Source organism: Pimephales promelas, chromosome 17 (genome assembly GCF_988280905.1).
Source record: "Pimephales promelas chromosome 17, fPimPro1.hap1.1, whole genome shotgun sequence".
Taxonomy (NCBI): Eukaryota; Metazoa; Chordata; class Actinopteri; order Cypriniformes; family Leuciscidae; genus Pimephales; species Pimephales promelas.
In genome coordinates this window covers 26,413,373-26,426,726 of record NC_142785.1, presented here as the reverse complement: position 1 = coordinate 26,426,726, position 13,354 = coordinate 26,413,373, and the positions used below count along the sequence as shown (strand labels likewise).

The window sequence follows — 13,354 nt, the reverse complement described above, 5'->3', positions numbered from 1 at the left end:
TGGTGGCCGCCAAAGCTAATTTGTATCCCGCCAAAGCGCCTTATTTGACTGCTTTTGACTGCTTTCTTTAATAATTACATGACACAATACTTGTACTTTTACTTTTAGTACTTAAGTAGTGAATTTTAAAATAAAATACTTGCATTACCCAAGTACAAAAAATGTTGAATACTTTAGTACTTCAACTTAAGTGTGGTGCTTAAAGAGCACTTCAACTCAAGTCACTTTTTTGATAGAGCACTTGTACTTTTACTCAAGTCCGGGTTTCTAGTACTTTATACATCTCTGCATGACACTAAACACTGTTTGGTGTCAATCAGTGTTTTTTGTTCTCACACACATGGCTAAATACATGGTAAAATGGAAGACCCATCACAATTTTGTATAACAATATCAGAATTAAGTTATCACTATCAATTAGAGTTTGAATAAGTCAAATGATTTTCATTATTATAAATTGTTGCATCAGTTTATATTTAATAAATAACATTTAATCATATTAATAAAGATGAAGTGAAAGAGAGAAACATCAATAGTATATTGTTATGCAATGACCAAAAAAAGAGAAAAAATTTGAGGAGAATCTGTTGAGGAACATTGATACAGTGCTGCCTTGCAACCATTATAAAAATGCAACACAAATATTGACATTAATAGTTTCATTATTTTCCTCTCCCTTTTTCAGATGAAGGCTCACTGTAGGCCAAGAGGCAGGCCAAGACTGCTGAGCACTAAGTTTAAGCAGAAAGCTTGCTCACAGCTGAAGCAGAAAGCCAAAGTTAAGCGTGGATCGAGACTGGTGAACCTGTTGTGTCACAGAGAGGCCAAAACGCAGAGTACTCTTACGGAACATCTGTCCCGAGATTGTAACAAAACTGGAGAGAACAGTGACACAGGTAAACATTATAAAGACTATATGTGACACATGACTTTTAATTACATTCATATTTAGATTACGGTAGATTATTTAGAAATGTGAAGTACATTTGCTCTATCCCAGCAGGCAGCAGGACAGCAGTCCACCAGGGATCCGATGGGAAGCGGACTATGAGAAGAGGTGTGAAGTCAAAGGCCATCCTGAGCTCTTCACCCCTGCCAACCCGAACTCAGCAGCTGATGTGCGATACGGCTGTGACCGATAGCAAGCAAGAAGCTACAGAGAAGGGCATCGCTCCCTCCGACAGCAACTCAGGTGAGTTATGGGCCGAGAGAGATACATTCCAGCATGACGATCAGCGGACACTCTCGTTTCCCTGGTCGACTGTAATGGCGTTAAAAAAAATTAACGATGCCTCCACAGGCATGCATTGGGCAAAACCCGAGCGGTAATGCTAGCCTGCATCATGCTGAGTTCAGAATGCCACACCTATATGGAAACGAGTTGTACTCTCCCTCCACCGCCCCAGTTCCACTACATGTTTTAGTCCACGCTCCCTGCAAACACACCTCTGTAAGTGAAAGTGAAGATGAAATCATGGCAGTAATGACCGCTAATGTGAGCTACGCCTGCGGTCGAGCTAGGCGATGTTGTTGCCGCTCTGTTAATTGCCCTGAAAGTTATCCTTTTCACATTTCACGAGCTTGCGAGAGTGTTGACGAGCGCCTTGTAAGTGACAAGTGTGTCAGCACTGTGTTGACACCCGACACTGCTTGCCACCGTGCCATCTCCGCTCTATGCGAGACACATAGCCCACAGACGGCATCTGCCAATACATATCTGTGACACCCAAGCATGCGAGGATGACTTTGTGTGCGTACGCTACTGCTCAAAAATTGGGAATCACAAAGACATTTGTGTGTTTTTGTAAGAAATTCAAATTCAAACGTCATCAAAAATACAGTACAAAATACAAAAAGCTAAAGCACTCCCGCAGAAAGCATGACATGTAACTTTATCTGAATGTCTTAATAAACTGACAGCTAGAATGCCTGGTGTCAAGAGCTGTTTCCATCCATGTTATGAACTTGTGAACCTATGTCATGCAGTAGAAATAGAAATGGAAGCTGTATGTGTTGGGAAATATTTTTTATTTTAGTCATTTCAAGTTTTAGTGTTAATAATTTTAGCACTTAACATATTTCATTTAGTTGTGAAGGCAACATTTTAAAGTTTTTTAATCTTATTTATATTTTATTTTTGCTTTATTTTTGATTAGTTTTAATTTTAAACAGTAACAGCTCTGTGGGGAAATTACAGTGTCTCATAAAATTAAATAAATCACTTCAAACGCATTCTTACTGAATACGTAAGTTTCGGAGAATGTTGTACATTTTATTTTCACCTAGGTGTTTCCATCCAGCAAATTGTGGGCAGTATCCCAAAATTCATTAGAAATTTCAAAGAACCGATTTTTTTTTTTTTTATTTTAAATAGTGACTCCAAACTTGGAATGGTAATGCATGTGTGGCTGTAAGCAAGAGTCAGATACGTGTGGAAAGCAAAGGTTTGGTGGTCAAACCTGTCAGTGACTAGACTTTTCTGACTGCCACAGTTCCTGTGAACGTTGACAGTTACAGTCACAGTTGGCACCCATTTCATGAACTTCATCATGCTAAATATCGAACAAATCATACAGTGAGAGGAATCGTCAGGCTGCATTCACCATTACCATGACCGATTCAGATGCCTGCTGTGAACTGTGGTCCAGTCAAGATGTCAATGCATTCAATCGATCCATCATTTTCACAGAGGAGGAAGATGACGGCATCTACAACAGCGAGGAAGGGGCAGAGGGCTTCAAGAATCTATCATCTAAAGAGCAACTGTCTGGAGTCGGCCGTCCTTTACAATGCTCCATCATGAAGCTTGAGGCCAATCAGAAAGCCAAGAACAAAACAGAAAGACAGGGATACGGTAAATGTTACATCCTTAATTAATTAGACAGTCACAGATATCACCTTAGTTCACTGTTACTCTTAAATATCTTCTTTTTTTTTTTTGTCTTCCCTCCAGGGTCATTGAATGTGTCCATCGCTAAAGAAGAGGTGAAGAGAAGGAAGGCCCCCTGTAGGCAAGCCCTGGTCAGTGCTGACCGTAACCACTCAGAACTGGAGGAGGAAAGGAGATTGACTGGCTCTAAGTGGAGAGAGGGGTCAAGGGAGAACACCTTTGACCACACTAGCCTTCTCAAGACCTTGCCTACTCCACGAGAAATCACCACCAGGAAGAGTGCAGTGCTTTTTGGCAAGGTATCAGCTAGTTTCGTTGGAATACTTTGGTTAACTGGCTTCAAACAAGCTCTAACAGTGCTGACATGGCTATTTCAGAGGAAAAGCTGTTGGTTAGAAGCACTGTCGTCTCAGTGTGATGACATCACTTGGAGCAGACGAATCAAAAACAAGCAGGTATGGAATGATTCCTCTCAGTTTCCATGAAAATTGGATGGCTAACGTGGTCGCTTCCGAAATAAAATGTATACTGGTGACCAGGAATTCAAGGAACTTTTGAGCTCATTCATTAGAGTTGTGCTGAACGTCGGTGTAATCTAGCGAGGCTGCGGCGCCACATAGCAAATTAGCCCCTAGTGGCGTAGATCTGTCTACCTTGCCCTCTTGGCACCCATAAAAAGTCATCCCTCCAAGAGGGATTGTGCAATTCTCGTGTGGTTTGTCCTGTCAGGGGCTCTCGTAAATCTACTCACAATAAAGATAAGACGGGATCCGCCTGCTAATTCACGGGCTGAATCATGCATTTTCTAAATAAAACAGTCAATAGTTTTGAAAGGATTTACACCGTAGGTGTCAAGGCTGTCACTGCCGGCGCTTTGTGAGGTCATCGGTGAGGCATGCGAGGGGACTTTGCCTGCCTAATCAGCAGGCGGGGAGAATTCCCGCTTTGCTCAAAGAGTGCGATAGAGAACAAAGACACGCATCATTCTTCACCCGGGCCTCGCCCTAGAGACACACTTGTAAAATGAAAACCGAACAGCATCACCCCAAGTGCCGAAACCTCCATCACATTAATATTTGACAGCTTTTTGAGCAATGTTAAGTACCAAGGGCTGTGCACAAGATTGGACCTGTTAAGGTGCGAGAGGTTATGATATATTTGTATGGGAGTTTGAATGAATGTTGGAGCCCTGAATCACTCTCTCCGGGGCCATTAGGGGTGGGTGAGTGTGTGTATGTGTGTGAGACTCACATGCCGTTTCGTGACTGTTGGCAGGCTAAGGGGCGAGCAGTCAGTCGTTTGCTGGAGAGCTTTGCTGCCGATGAGGGATTCCGGATGGATGACGACAGCAGCTTCTCAGAAGGAGAGGAAGATGAAGAGGAAGAGGAGGAGGAACCAGAGCCGATGGGCTGTGCATTGCCGGGTAAGAAATATACAAACAGATAATGCTGTTGTACTCCTGCATGTGGTAAAAGGAGAATGACCTCTCACTTTAATCTCTCTCGCAACCAGCCCTGCCCAACTGCATTCTCACCAAAGAAATCCTGAAGGATGGATTGAAAGTGTTAATCTCAAAGGAGGACGAGTTACTGTATGCTGCCTATGTACATACACTGGACCTGCCTGATATGTAAGACAACAACCCTGTATTTTCAACATTAGTAGTATGAAATGTATAGATCTATTCATTGATGAATAGATGATAATTACAGTTCTGAATTTTTGTCTCTCCAGCTATAGTGTTGTCGTTGAGGGAGAGCGTGGAAACAGACCGAGGATCTACTCTCTGGAGCAGCTGCTTCAGGAAGCGGTGAGACCCTTTAAAAAGCTTTTTCAGGGGACTCATTCCCCCATGACTCTCTCCACACAGGCCTCGGACTGAACCAGCCCTCCAGGCCACCCTCGCAGGCTCTCACAGACCCCTTGTTCTCCCCTAGAGCCCCATCAGCTCAAAGCTGGATCCATCCCAGCTCTGACTTTCTCTGCTAAAGCAGTTAGGAACATAGCATCTGGGGTTGTGTGTGTGTGTGTGAGTGTGTTCCGATAAGCAGTTACTTAGCCATGAAGCGTGTAAACTGCTATGATCTGTGTGTGAAGGACTCCAAACCAACTTTAGGCATTCTTTTGCGTTTGCGTCTTTTATTTGCTCATTTCTTATCTCATTGAGCACAAATTCATCAGTAAAGGAACATTTCAGCATCTGGTTGTGATAGAGGAGGGTAGACAACCCTAGGAACTCTTATATATCGCTAATATAGACTGGTTGTTGTTTTCTTTAAGCAGTACTCTTAGCTTAGCTGCTCTTAATGCGGTCCAGCAGTCCACTACATTCCTACATATACAGTTTCACATTGTGACTGTATATAGCTGTTTCTTGTTAGTTCTGCGTGGCCCCTCAGGAGGATGTACAGAATAGCGTGTTTTTATCCCCTTTTTTTTATTTATTTATCTTATTTAGGAACATCTTTAGGGCTGAACTGCGGGTTGCACTTACACGCATAGTTTATCTAAGCCGACGGGGAAAAAGGGAGCTGATTACACACCGTAAACCAACAGCTCTTTGTCAGCATGCATTCATTTGAATACATTATATGCGTTACTTCTCTCATTCATCTCTCTCGGTATCATGGGCTGGAAAAAAAGTGTCTCGCTGCCTATAGGGACCGCCTATCGCAAACTCTACACACCCGTCCCCAGTCTCCCTCAAATACATATTAATGAGCATGCTCTATGCAACTCTCAAATTCTGTTGAGTACACAAAACATCTGACGATATCTCTTCTTGATACAATCCACAAGCTGCAACACAAATAGCTCTTGATTGTTCACAAAATGCAAAACAAAGAGAGGAGGTTGTCATTTGTGTCAGTGTTGGGTGTGATTGTGCATAGTTGTGGGAGAATAGAAAGACAGAGAGAGCGAGCACTATATTCTCACTGAAGGCTAGCACAGTAAAGGCTTTGACATTGAACGCTACACTCTACTCCAACAAATTGGACTCACCCATAAGCCTGCAGCATTATTCCTGTGTGTATATTTGTGAATTAGCTTTACTGGAACTAGTGTGGAATTAAAAAGCGAACACAGCTCAGGTTTACGTAAACTTAAGTCAATATGAAAGAATGTGATCCTTAATGCAAACTCACTTTTTTTCTGGATCCATTTTGGTGTAAAAATCCAACTCGTCACAATCCAATCAATTATAAAATGGCTAAAATCAAGCTGAGACTTAGTTACTATGATCAATTTGAATATAAGAAATATATCAAGTGTAATTTCTCTCATCATATTGCACCATGGACTTGTAGATGGAGTGCTTAATTTCTACACCAAACGAATTGCAAAATTGTCATTGGTTGGATAAACAGATAGTCATGCCCCAAACGTATCCCATTGGTTGAAACAACATTGCCATAGTGGGCTAGATAGTACATTATAAAAAAAAATAGCAGTATATTGATAGAAACTACCATTTATACTTGTATACTTTTGGGGGGAATAAACCTACAAATGCCTTTTTTTAAAAGTCAGATTTCATGGAGACACAAGCATTAGCCCCCCGTTTTAGTGATACCTCCTCTTTCCTGTGCTGCTTTTAAGACTTCTTATCAGTTGTTTTGCTTCCAACACCATTGCCTGCTTAGTGCATATCCTGGCCAAAAACTCCTCGGCTCCCCGTTTGCTCTGTCTGTCAAAAGGGCTGTATCTACAGCAGACCCGTTTGAACTGGTCCTAAAAGAGCCCTCTGTGCATGTGCTCTATGTAGTGGGAGGGGAGCTGGCAGCCTCACTATAAAGTCATCGATTTAGGCCTTTTTCACCTCTCTGCTCTTTTATTTCATTATTTCAAAGCAGACTCTCCATTCAGCAATGCTGATTTTCTCTCTTTTTATTCTCGTTGAGACCAAAGAGACCAAAATCAACAAACAGCGTTTCTTGAGAAAGGTATACCCATGGTTGTAATTGCCTTAAGGGAAGGCTTCAAAGATATCCATGCTTTTTGCAAAGTAGATGTCTCGTATTCTTCAACTAAATCAACTTGTTATGCTTGATAAGCTGCATGTCTGCCAGATATGTAGGTTAATTTTTCAAGTCATCCATGTGTTTCAGGTTTTAGATGTGCAGCCGGAGACAGTGGAAACTCTGACGGCTGGAACAAGAGTGTGCGCTTACTGGAGTGAACGATCGCGCTGTTTGTATCCTGGATATGTCCGTAGAGGTGAGATCATTCTCTCTCTCTTTCTCACACACAATTATATACTGTACAAAATGTATATTTAATTCCCCTAAACCTACCCATCACAAAAAACCTTCTGCATTTTTTACATTTTCAAAAAACATAATTTATTATGATTTATAAGCGGATTTCCTGAAAGAAGACCAAAAATGTCCCCACAAGTCCAATGATTTTGGATATTGGCATCTTTGCCTCCCCATAATGTAGGGTTTACCAGTATACTATATATAAATCCTATATGTAAATGAAAGCTGTTTTATATAGAAGCCCATTGCACAAGTTCATTGTAAAAATATTGACTCTTTGAAATATATCAGATATAAATTCACATTGTGAGATGTAAATTCATATGTTTTCGATATAATGTAGCAATTCAGAGAAAAAAGGCACAATTAGAAATCAAGTTAGTCGATTGCAGTTGTAAGATTTAATGTCACAATTAATGCTGCAGAAATTATACACTGCAGCTTTAAGGCTCAGATAGTCAACTTATTATTTTTTAAGAGCTCATGGATGGATGTTTAAATTAGTCCCAAACTTAGAATAAAAGTTAAACATTTAATTTTAGCAATTTTTCAAACACAAATACAATAATATGCATTCTCTTTAGAGCTGTGCATTTGTGTCTTCCACAGGAGGTCCAGGTGAGGAACAGAAGGAGGGCAGTGTCATGGTAGAGTTTGACGATGGAGACCGGGGATGGATTTCTCTTTCAAGCATTCGTCTGCTTCCGCCAGGCTACCAAATCCACTGTATGTTTCTGCAGATAAATACATTTCATCTCCAATACAAGCAAAGAGTCTCATGTTAACAATGTTAGACAGTGTGCCAAGTTTCTGTGCGTGTCATTAAGCCTGTGGCATTGTTGATGTACTGCAGGTGCAGAGCCATCACCAGCTCACCTGGTCTCACCTAGGTGCCGCAGGAGGAAGACCTCCACTCAAGAGAAGATAACTCAGCAGGCTGATGTGTCCTCAGAGCATTCTGCTAACACAGAGCCCAGGAAGAATGTTGTTAAAGCCAAGCCAGGTGCGTGATGACAGCTGCATCCTCCACACTCTCATGGCCTTCCAAATTCCACATTGATTGGATTAAAATAATTTTGGGTTACATTACACGTTTTAAAATCAATGCTCTTTGCATCATCTAAGATGATCCCCTAGGTGTTGCTTTTAACCTGCAACTAAGAGGTAAAACGTGTTGTTTCAAAGAGACACATTGAGAAATATCTATCAAACAAGATTCCACTACAGGTCTTCATAATTTAGTAATTTACACATTTATCACAAGGTCTGTCAGGGAAACTTGTTGGGTAGATGTTTCTCAATCTGTTTGTCCCTACAAATATGCTTCACTACCCTTCCTGGTTCTTGTTCTGGGAACTGAAGCACCCACCAAATGGTTTATTTAATGTTTGTCAAGAGCCTTATCAGATGTAAAGTAGAATCATCCGTTTTAACGCATTTGAAGAAAAAAGCATTTGCCTACATTACTTTAAACGAACCTGTGCAATTAACACATCAGGAGGACTGATGAAATCTGGCTTCGGTTGACTAATGGAATGAAATGTGTTTAACTGAACAAGTAGATGAGGGAAACTGGCGCCAAGGTTGAACTCCACTTAACTATAGAGCCCTGAACTACCGGTCTAACAGCTCCAATTCAGTAGATGTTATCAAAAATACAACAAACAACATGGAGTCATTAGATGTTCCACTGTCAGGCATATTTGTTTGTATCTGTTTTCTCTGAGGGGCTGAGGGTAGTATCGTAGCAAGGGAAGCTTGGAAAATGCAAATAAGTTCACATTGATGGCAGGGTTGTTTTCCTACATCCCCATAGCAATACCTTTGTTTATCTTCCTCAACAGGAAGGCCAAAATCTGTCAATGCATCATCAAAGAGCTGTGTGTCTGTGAATGTGACTGGAACCGCTTCCCCTCTTCTTGGCTGGCCAGTTGCCACCATGTCCAGGAGGAAACCCTCCATGGATTTGTTCCAGTTTAATGGGTTAACGAAGAAAGCTCTGCGAGGAAAGGAGTCAGACATGTTCCCCTTACTTAGCTCCACCATGACCACTCCAGCCAAAGGCATCTTCAGCACTTCCTTTGAGGTGGACTCCTTCAGCAGCATTGCTAATGGTTGCACTTCCTTTGGAAATCAGCAGTTGGCAACAGGTCTGCCTCTTAGTCAGAAGGGCGTCTCTGGCTTACGTGGTAGAAAGATAGGAGACAGGAAGGAATTTCTCGTCAAACTGGACCATGAAGGGGTAACGTCCCCCAAGACTAAGAATGGAAAAGCATTGTTGCTTCTTGGGAACCCAGAGGTACAAAGAGGTGGGCGACTGGAAAAGGGCTTCGGAGCCAAAGGAATAGGAGAACTGACCTCAACAATGGGCTACTCCCAGTCCGTTCTTCTCGTCAAAGATGCCAAAAGGAACAGTTGCCATATTCTCAAAGGTTCATCAGACATGCGGAAGCACCCTCAGGGTCTTGGGCTTAGTGAATATGCAGATTATGGGCCAAACTGCCACAGCGACTGCCTAAGCTCCTATTCAGATATGGATGAAGATGAAGACGAGGATGAAGATGTCAGAAGGGCAGACATGCGCACCACTGGACGCTTTCTGTCTCGTCTTTCTGTTTCGTCGTCGTCCTCGGGGTCCTCCAGCGCCTCTAGTTCGGGCTCGTCCAGCTCTAGCATCTGCTCGTCTGACAATGACTCGTCCTACAGTTCAGATGAAGAAGAGGCATCACGGCTTCTGCTTCAGGGTTGTCTTTCTTCTCATCACACATTGCTTCAACAACAGCAGCATCCTGAACCTCCAACCGCCCCACCACGACATACTTTCGGAGCCAAAACTATAACTATCCCTAATTCAAAGGCTGCAGTAAATAATAGTACAGGAAAACCTCCAAGGAGAAAGGATATTGCCAACAACTCATCCTCTGTAGTACAGTCCAAATCTTCCAAAGACTTCCCTAAAAAACAGAAGTTACCATCTTCAGAGGGTCCACCAAACTCATCCTCGTTCATGCCAGGACGGCAGCTGTGGAGGTGGTCTGGGAACCCAACTCAGGTAATTTCCTCTTCCGATGTTTCTGTTTTAATCCCAATCCAAAATGGTTTTAGTTGGGGAAAATGTCCCTTAAACTTTACTTTCTTGTCATCAGAGACGGGGTTTGAAAGGAAAAGCCCGAAAGCTCTTCTACAAGGCCATCGTTCGGGGAAAAGACACCGTCCGAGTTGGAGACTGTGCGGTGTTCCTCTCTGCTGGTCGACCCCACCTCCCCTTTATTGGTCGCATTGAGAGTCTGTGGGAATCCTGGTCCAGCAACATGGTAGTCAAGGTAAAGTGGTTCTACCACCCTGAGGAGACCAAGCTTGGCAAAAGGCACCGGGATGGGAAGGTACAGTAGTGACCAGAAGTCTTGTTTGATTTTGATTGACTTAAGGTAGACTTTTAAACTTCTTTTTCTCTCTCTTCACAGCATGCCCTTTACCAAAGTTGCCATGAGGACGAAAATGACGTCCAAACCATCTCCCATAAGTGCCAGGTGGTAAGCAGAGCTGAATATGAGCGCCTGAGCCATATCAGGAAACCAAACAGCAACAGTCAAGATCTGTACTACCTGGCTGGAACTTACGACCCCACCAGTGGCCAGCTGGTGACGGCAGAGGGAGAGTCGATCATCTGCTAACGTTTGAAAATGGCTGAATGCACTACTGAAATCGTGAGATACAAGAAATGGCTGACAATCAGGCCAGACAAAACTAGCATGACGTAAAAAGTGAGTTTAACCCACAGCTATGGGTTTCTGCAGCCACTTTTATCTCCACTCTTAGGGAAACAGTATATTATCAAATGGATTGTGGGGAGGACCAATCGTGGTGATCACTCTATGAAGGCTCCACAGACATGGAATATTTTTCTATCTATTAATGAAAAAGACACTGGATTTTTTTCAGAGTAGGATATTTAGACTGACAGACGTGGATTGGAGGTGCAAAACACTGACTGAAATTTTGGATTTGCGGAAGGTTCTTTTGGAAAGCTCTTCACTGGTTAATCAAGTCAAACTGATGTCACCAGGACTTTTAAATATCCCAGCAGGACCAAATACACTGTTTCTTTGAGGTGTGGTATGATCTGTTTGTGTTTGCGTGAGAGGAGGTGTGAATGAGAGGGTATTTTTTTTTTGCTTTATGCAAATATGTGAACAACCATGTGTGTATGTAGAGATCAGCCACAAAAAAACAAACAAAAAAAACAAAACAGGAATGGGTGTTAACCTGGAGATTAGAGGCCTAACTGGTGTTCTAAATTGAATGATACTCTCATGTGTTGTACAGTCTAATAACCTCTTTTGACAATACCAGGGATTTTTTATTGTTCTTTTCTCATTGTTTTTGGCGCTAATGATTATGTCAATATATTAATAAGTCCGTTTATGAGCAAACAAAAAACACAAGACAAAACAAAAGGAATGATTTTTCCAGTCAAGCCATACACTTCTGTACCTCTTGCTTATATTCTCATTCAGGTGTATAGTTGTACAATTGATTTATTTGATGTGTGTAAATATATAAATATATAAATATATATTAAAAACAACAAATGTAAATATAATATAAATGAAGAGAGAGCTCTATTCCTCTTTATTGCTCTTGATTGTGTTATTTTTTTAAATGAAATATGTTTGTTTTGGGGACAGGCATGATTTGGGCGACCTTAGTTACTGAATAATTTCTTCACTGTTGTATAGGAGGGAACGGAGGGTTGGGAGACATTCTGCTCATGGAGCAAATAGTCGAAACGATGCAGTCCAGTCAGAGGAAACAGGCTGTCTGTGTACACTTCATTACTATCTTTCATCTTTCTTTTGGAGTTTGATTTCGTTTCTATTGCATTTCATTGTCTTTGTGTGATCTAATTGGTAGCAAAAAGTCAAAAGTGCCAGGTCCATATAACATATTTGGAGTTTTTTTTTTTTTGTTTTTTTTTTACTGTCGGGAAATTCATTTTAAATACTGACGGAATGAATCTGGCCTCCAAAATGACAAACCAAAGTATGTCCTTGGAACTACTATACTTCCAACTGCAATAAATAGCCTATGGAGACCGAATCATAAACAAGGGGCACTTGCAATGATTTTGCCTGATGTACTTTAGATGACTGACAACTAATTTTGCAGATAGCTTTCTGTTGGAAAACAGCTGAAATGTTCTTACAATGTTTCAGCAAAGTTGTAGCAAAGTGTTGGCCAAGGATTTTTATTGATGCAAACAAAGCGTGAACAGACGCTTCCAGCACTTGAAGCCTCCTGCTGTCCTATGTCACGTGATCATGAAGGACAATCATAACCTGTAAGTGATGGCAGTTTAAAACAGATCTAATCTAAAATATTTCCTCTTGTCACTTTTTTCTTCCTGCTTTGCCAAAAAATCGTTCTGTTTGTTTTTCCATTGTCAATGTTGTACTCTTATTTGTTTAATATGCAAGCCTGTACAGATTGTTCCGTGTTGGAATTGTGAAAAAGGTGACAGATATGCCTTTCAATCCTAAAGGATGACTTACTTTTTTAATGACATTGTTGCTGTTACACTGCAGAAGCTAAAGCTTTAAGAAATCTGATGTGAAAATTAATGTAATGTCACTTTCTGGGTCTATAAAAAAAAAGAGAAAAAAAAAAACAAACGAAAATGATATTTTTGTAAACAAACACTGGATTCAACGCTCGAATGGAGATGGCACTGGCACCACCAGCGTGCCAGGAAGTTGGCCAAGCCTCAAAGGAAATAGAATCATTGTGTAACCTGAATTTGAGACCCACTTGGAACTGATTTTTACGGTGGATGTTCTTTTTGACCTTGTGGGGAATATAACTCTAATATATTTCCACTGTTAAAACGTTATTTATCTTAATTTTATTGCATTCGTGTTGCATTTAATTAAAAAAATCGAAATGGCCTTGCCTCCATGTGTTTTATTCAAGGTTGTTTGATATTGTGAAAACATTGATTTACCTGAATGTATATGCATATATTAAATATATTTAATCCAGTAGCTTGATACACTGTCGGCGAACGGCGCATATGTTTTGAAAAGTCCAGAGTATTGACTGTTGTTTAGTTTCAGCTGGTTAATGTTGCCTTCATGTGCCATTGGAATTATTGTTACTATGAGTTTCCTTGTTAAAATTGGACATGAACAGTTTTCAAGTTGTA

General features: G+C 41.2%; 1 protein-coding gene across 1 annotated transcript in view; it reads left to right on the top strand.

The window, feature by feature from the left end:
- The window catches only part of bahcc1b (BAH domain and coiled-coil containing 1b), a 97,276-nt gene extending 84,180 nt beyond the window's left edge, over positions 1-13,096 (top strand). Inside the window, exons 16-29 of the mRNA XM_039665161.2 lie at positions 686-896; positions 1,001-1,192; positions 2,690-2,854; positions 2,954-3,189; positions 3,268-3,345; positions 4,166-4,313; positions 4,403-4,520; positions 4,625-4,700; positions 7,000-7,108; positions 7,762-7,878; positions 8,006-8,155; positions 8,997-10,204; positions 10,299-10,535; positions 10,617-13,096. Coding sequence (XP_039521095.2) covers positions 686-896; positions 1,001-1,192; positions 2,690-2,854; positions 2,954-3,189; positions 3,268-3,345; positions 4,166-4,313; positions 4,403-4,520; positions 4,625-4,700; positions 7,000-7,108; positions 7,762-7,878; positions 8,006-8,155; positions 8,997-10,204; positions 10,299-10,535; positions 10,617-10,826 — 3,255 coding nt within the window. The 3' untranslated portion in view covers positions 10,827-13,096. The remainder of the gene's footprint in view (positions 1-685; positions 897-1,000; positions 1,193-2,689; positions 2,855-2,953; positions 3,190-3,267; positions 3,346-4,165; positions 4,314-4,402; positions 4,521-4,624; positions 4,701-6,999; positions 7,109-7,761; positions 7,879-8,005; positions 8,156-8,996; positions 10,205-10,298; positions 10,536-10,616) is intronic.
- The last annotated feature ends 258 nt before the right edge of the window (positions 13,097-13,354 follow it).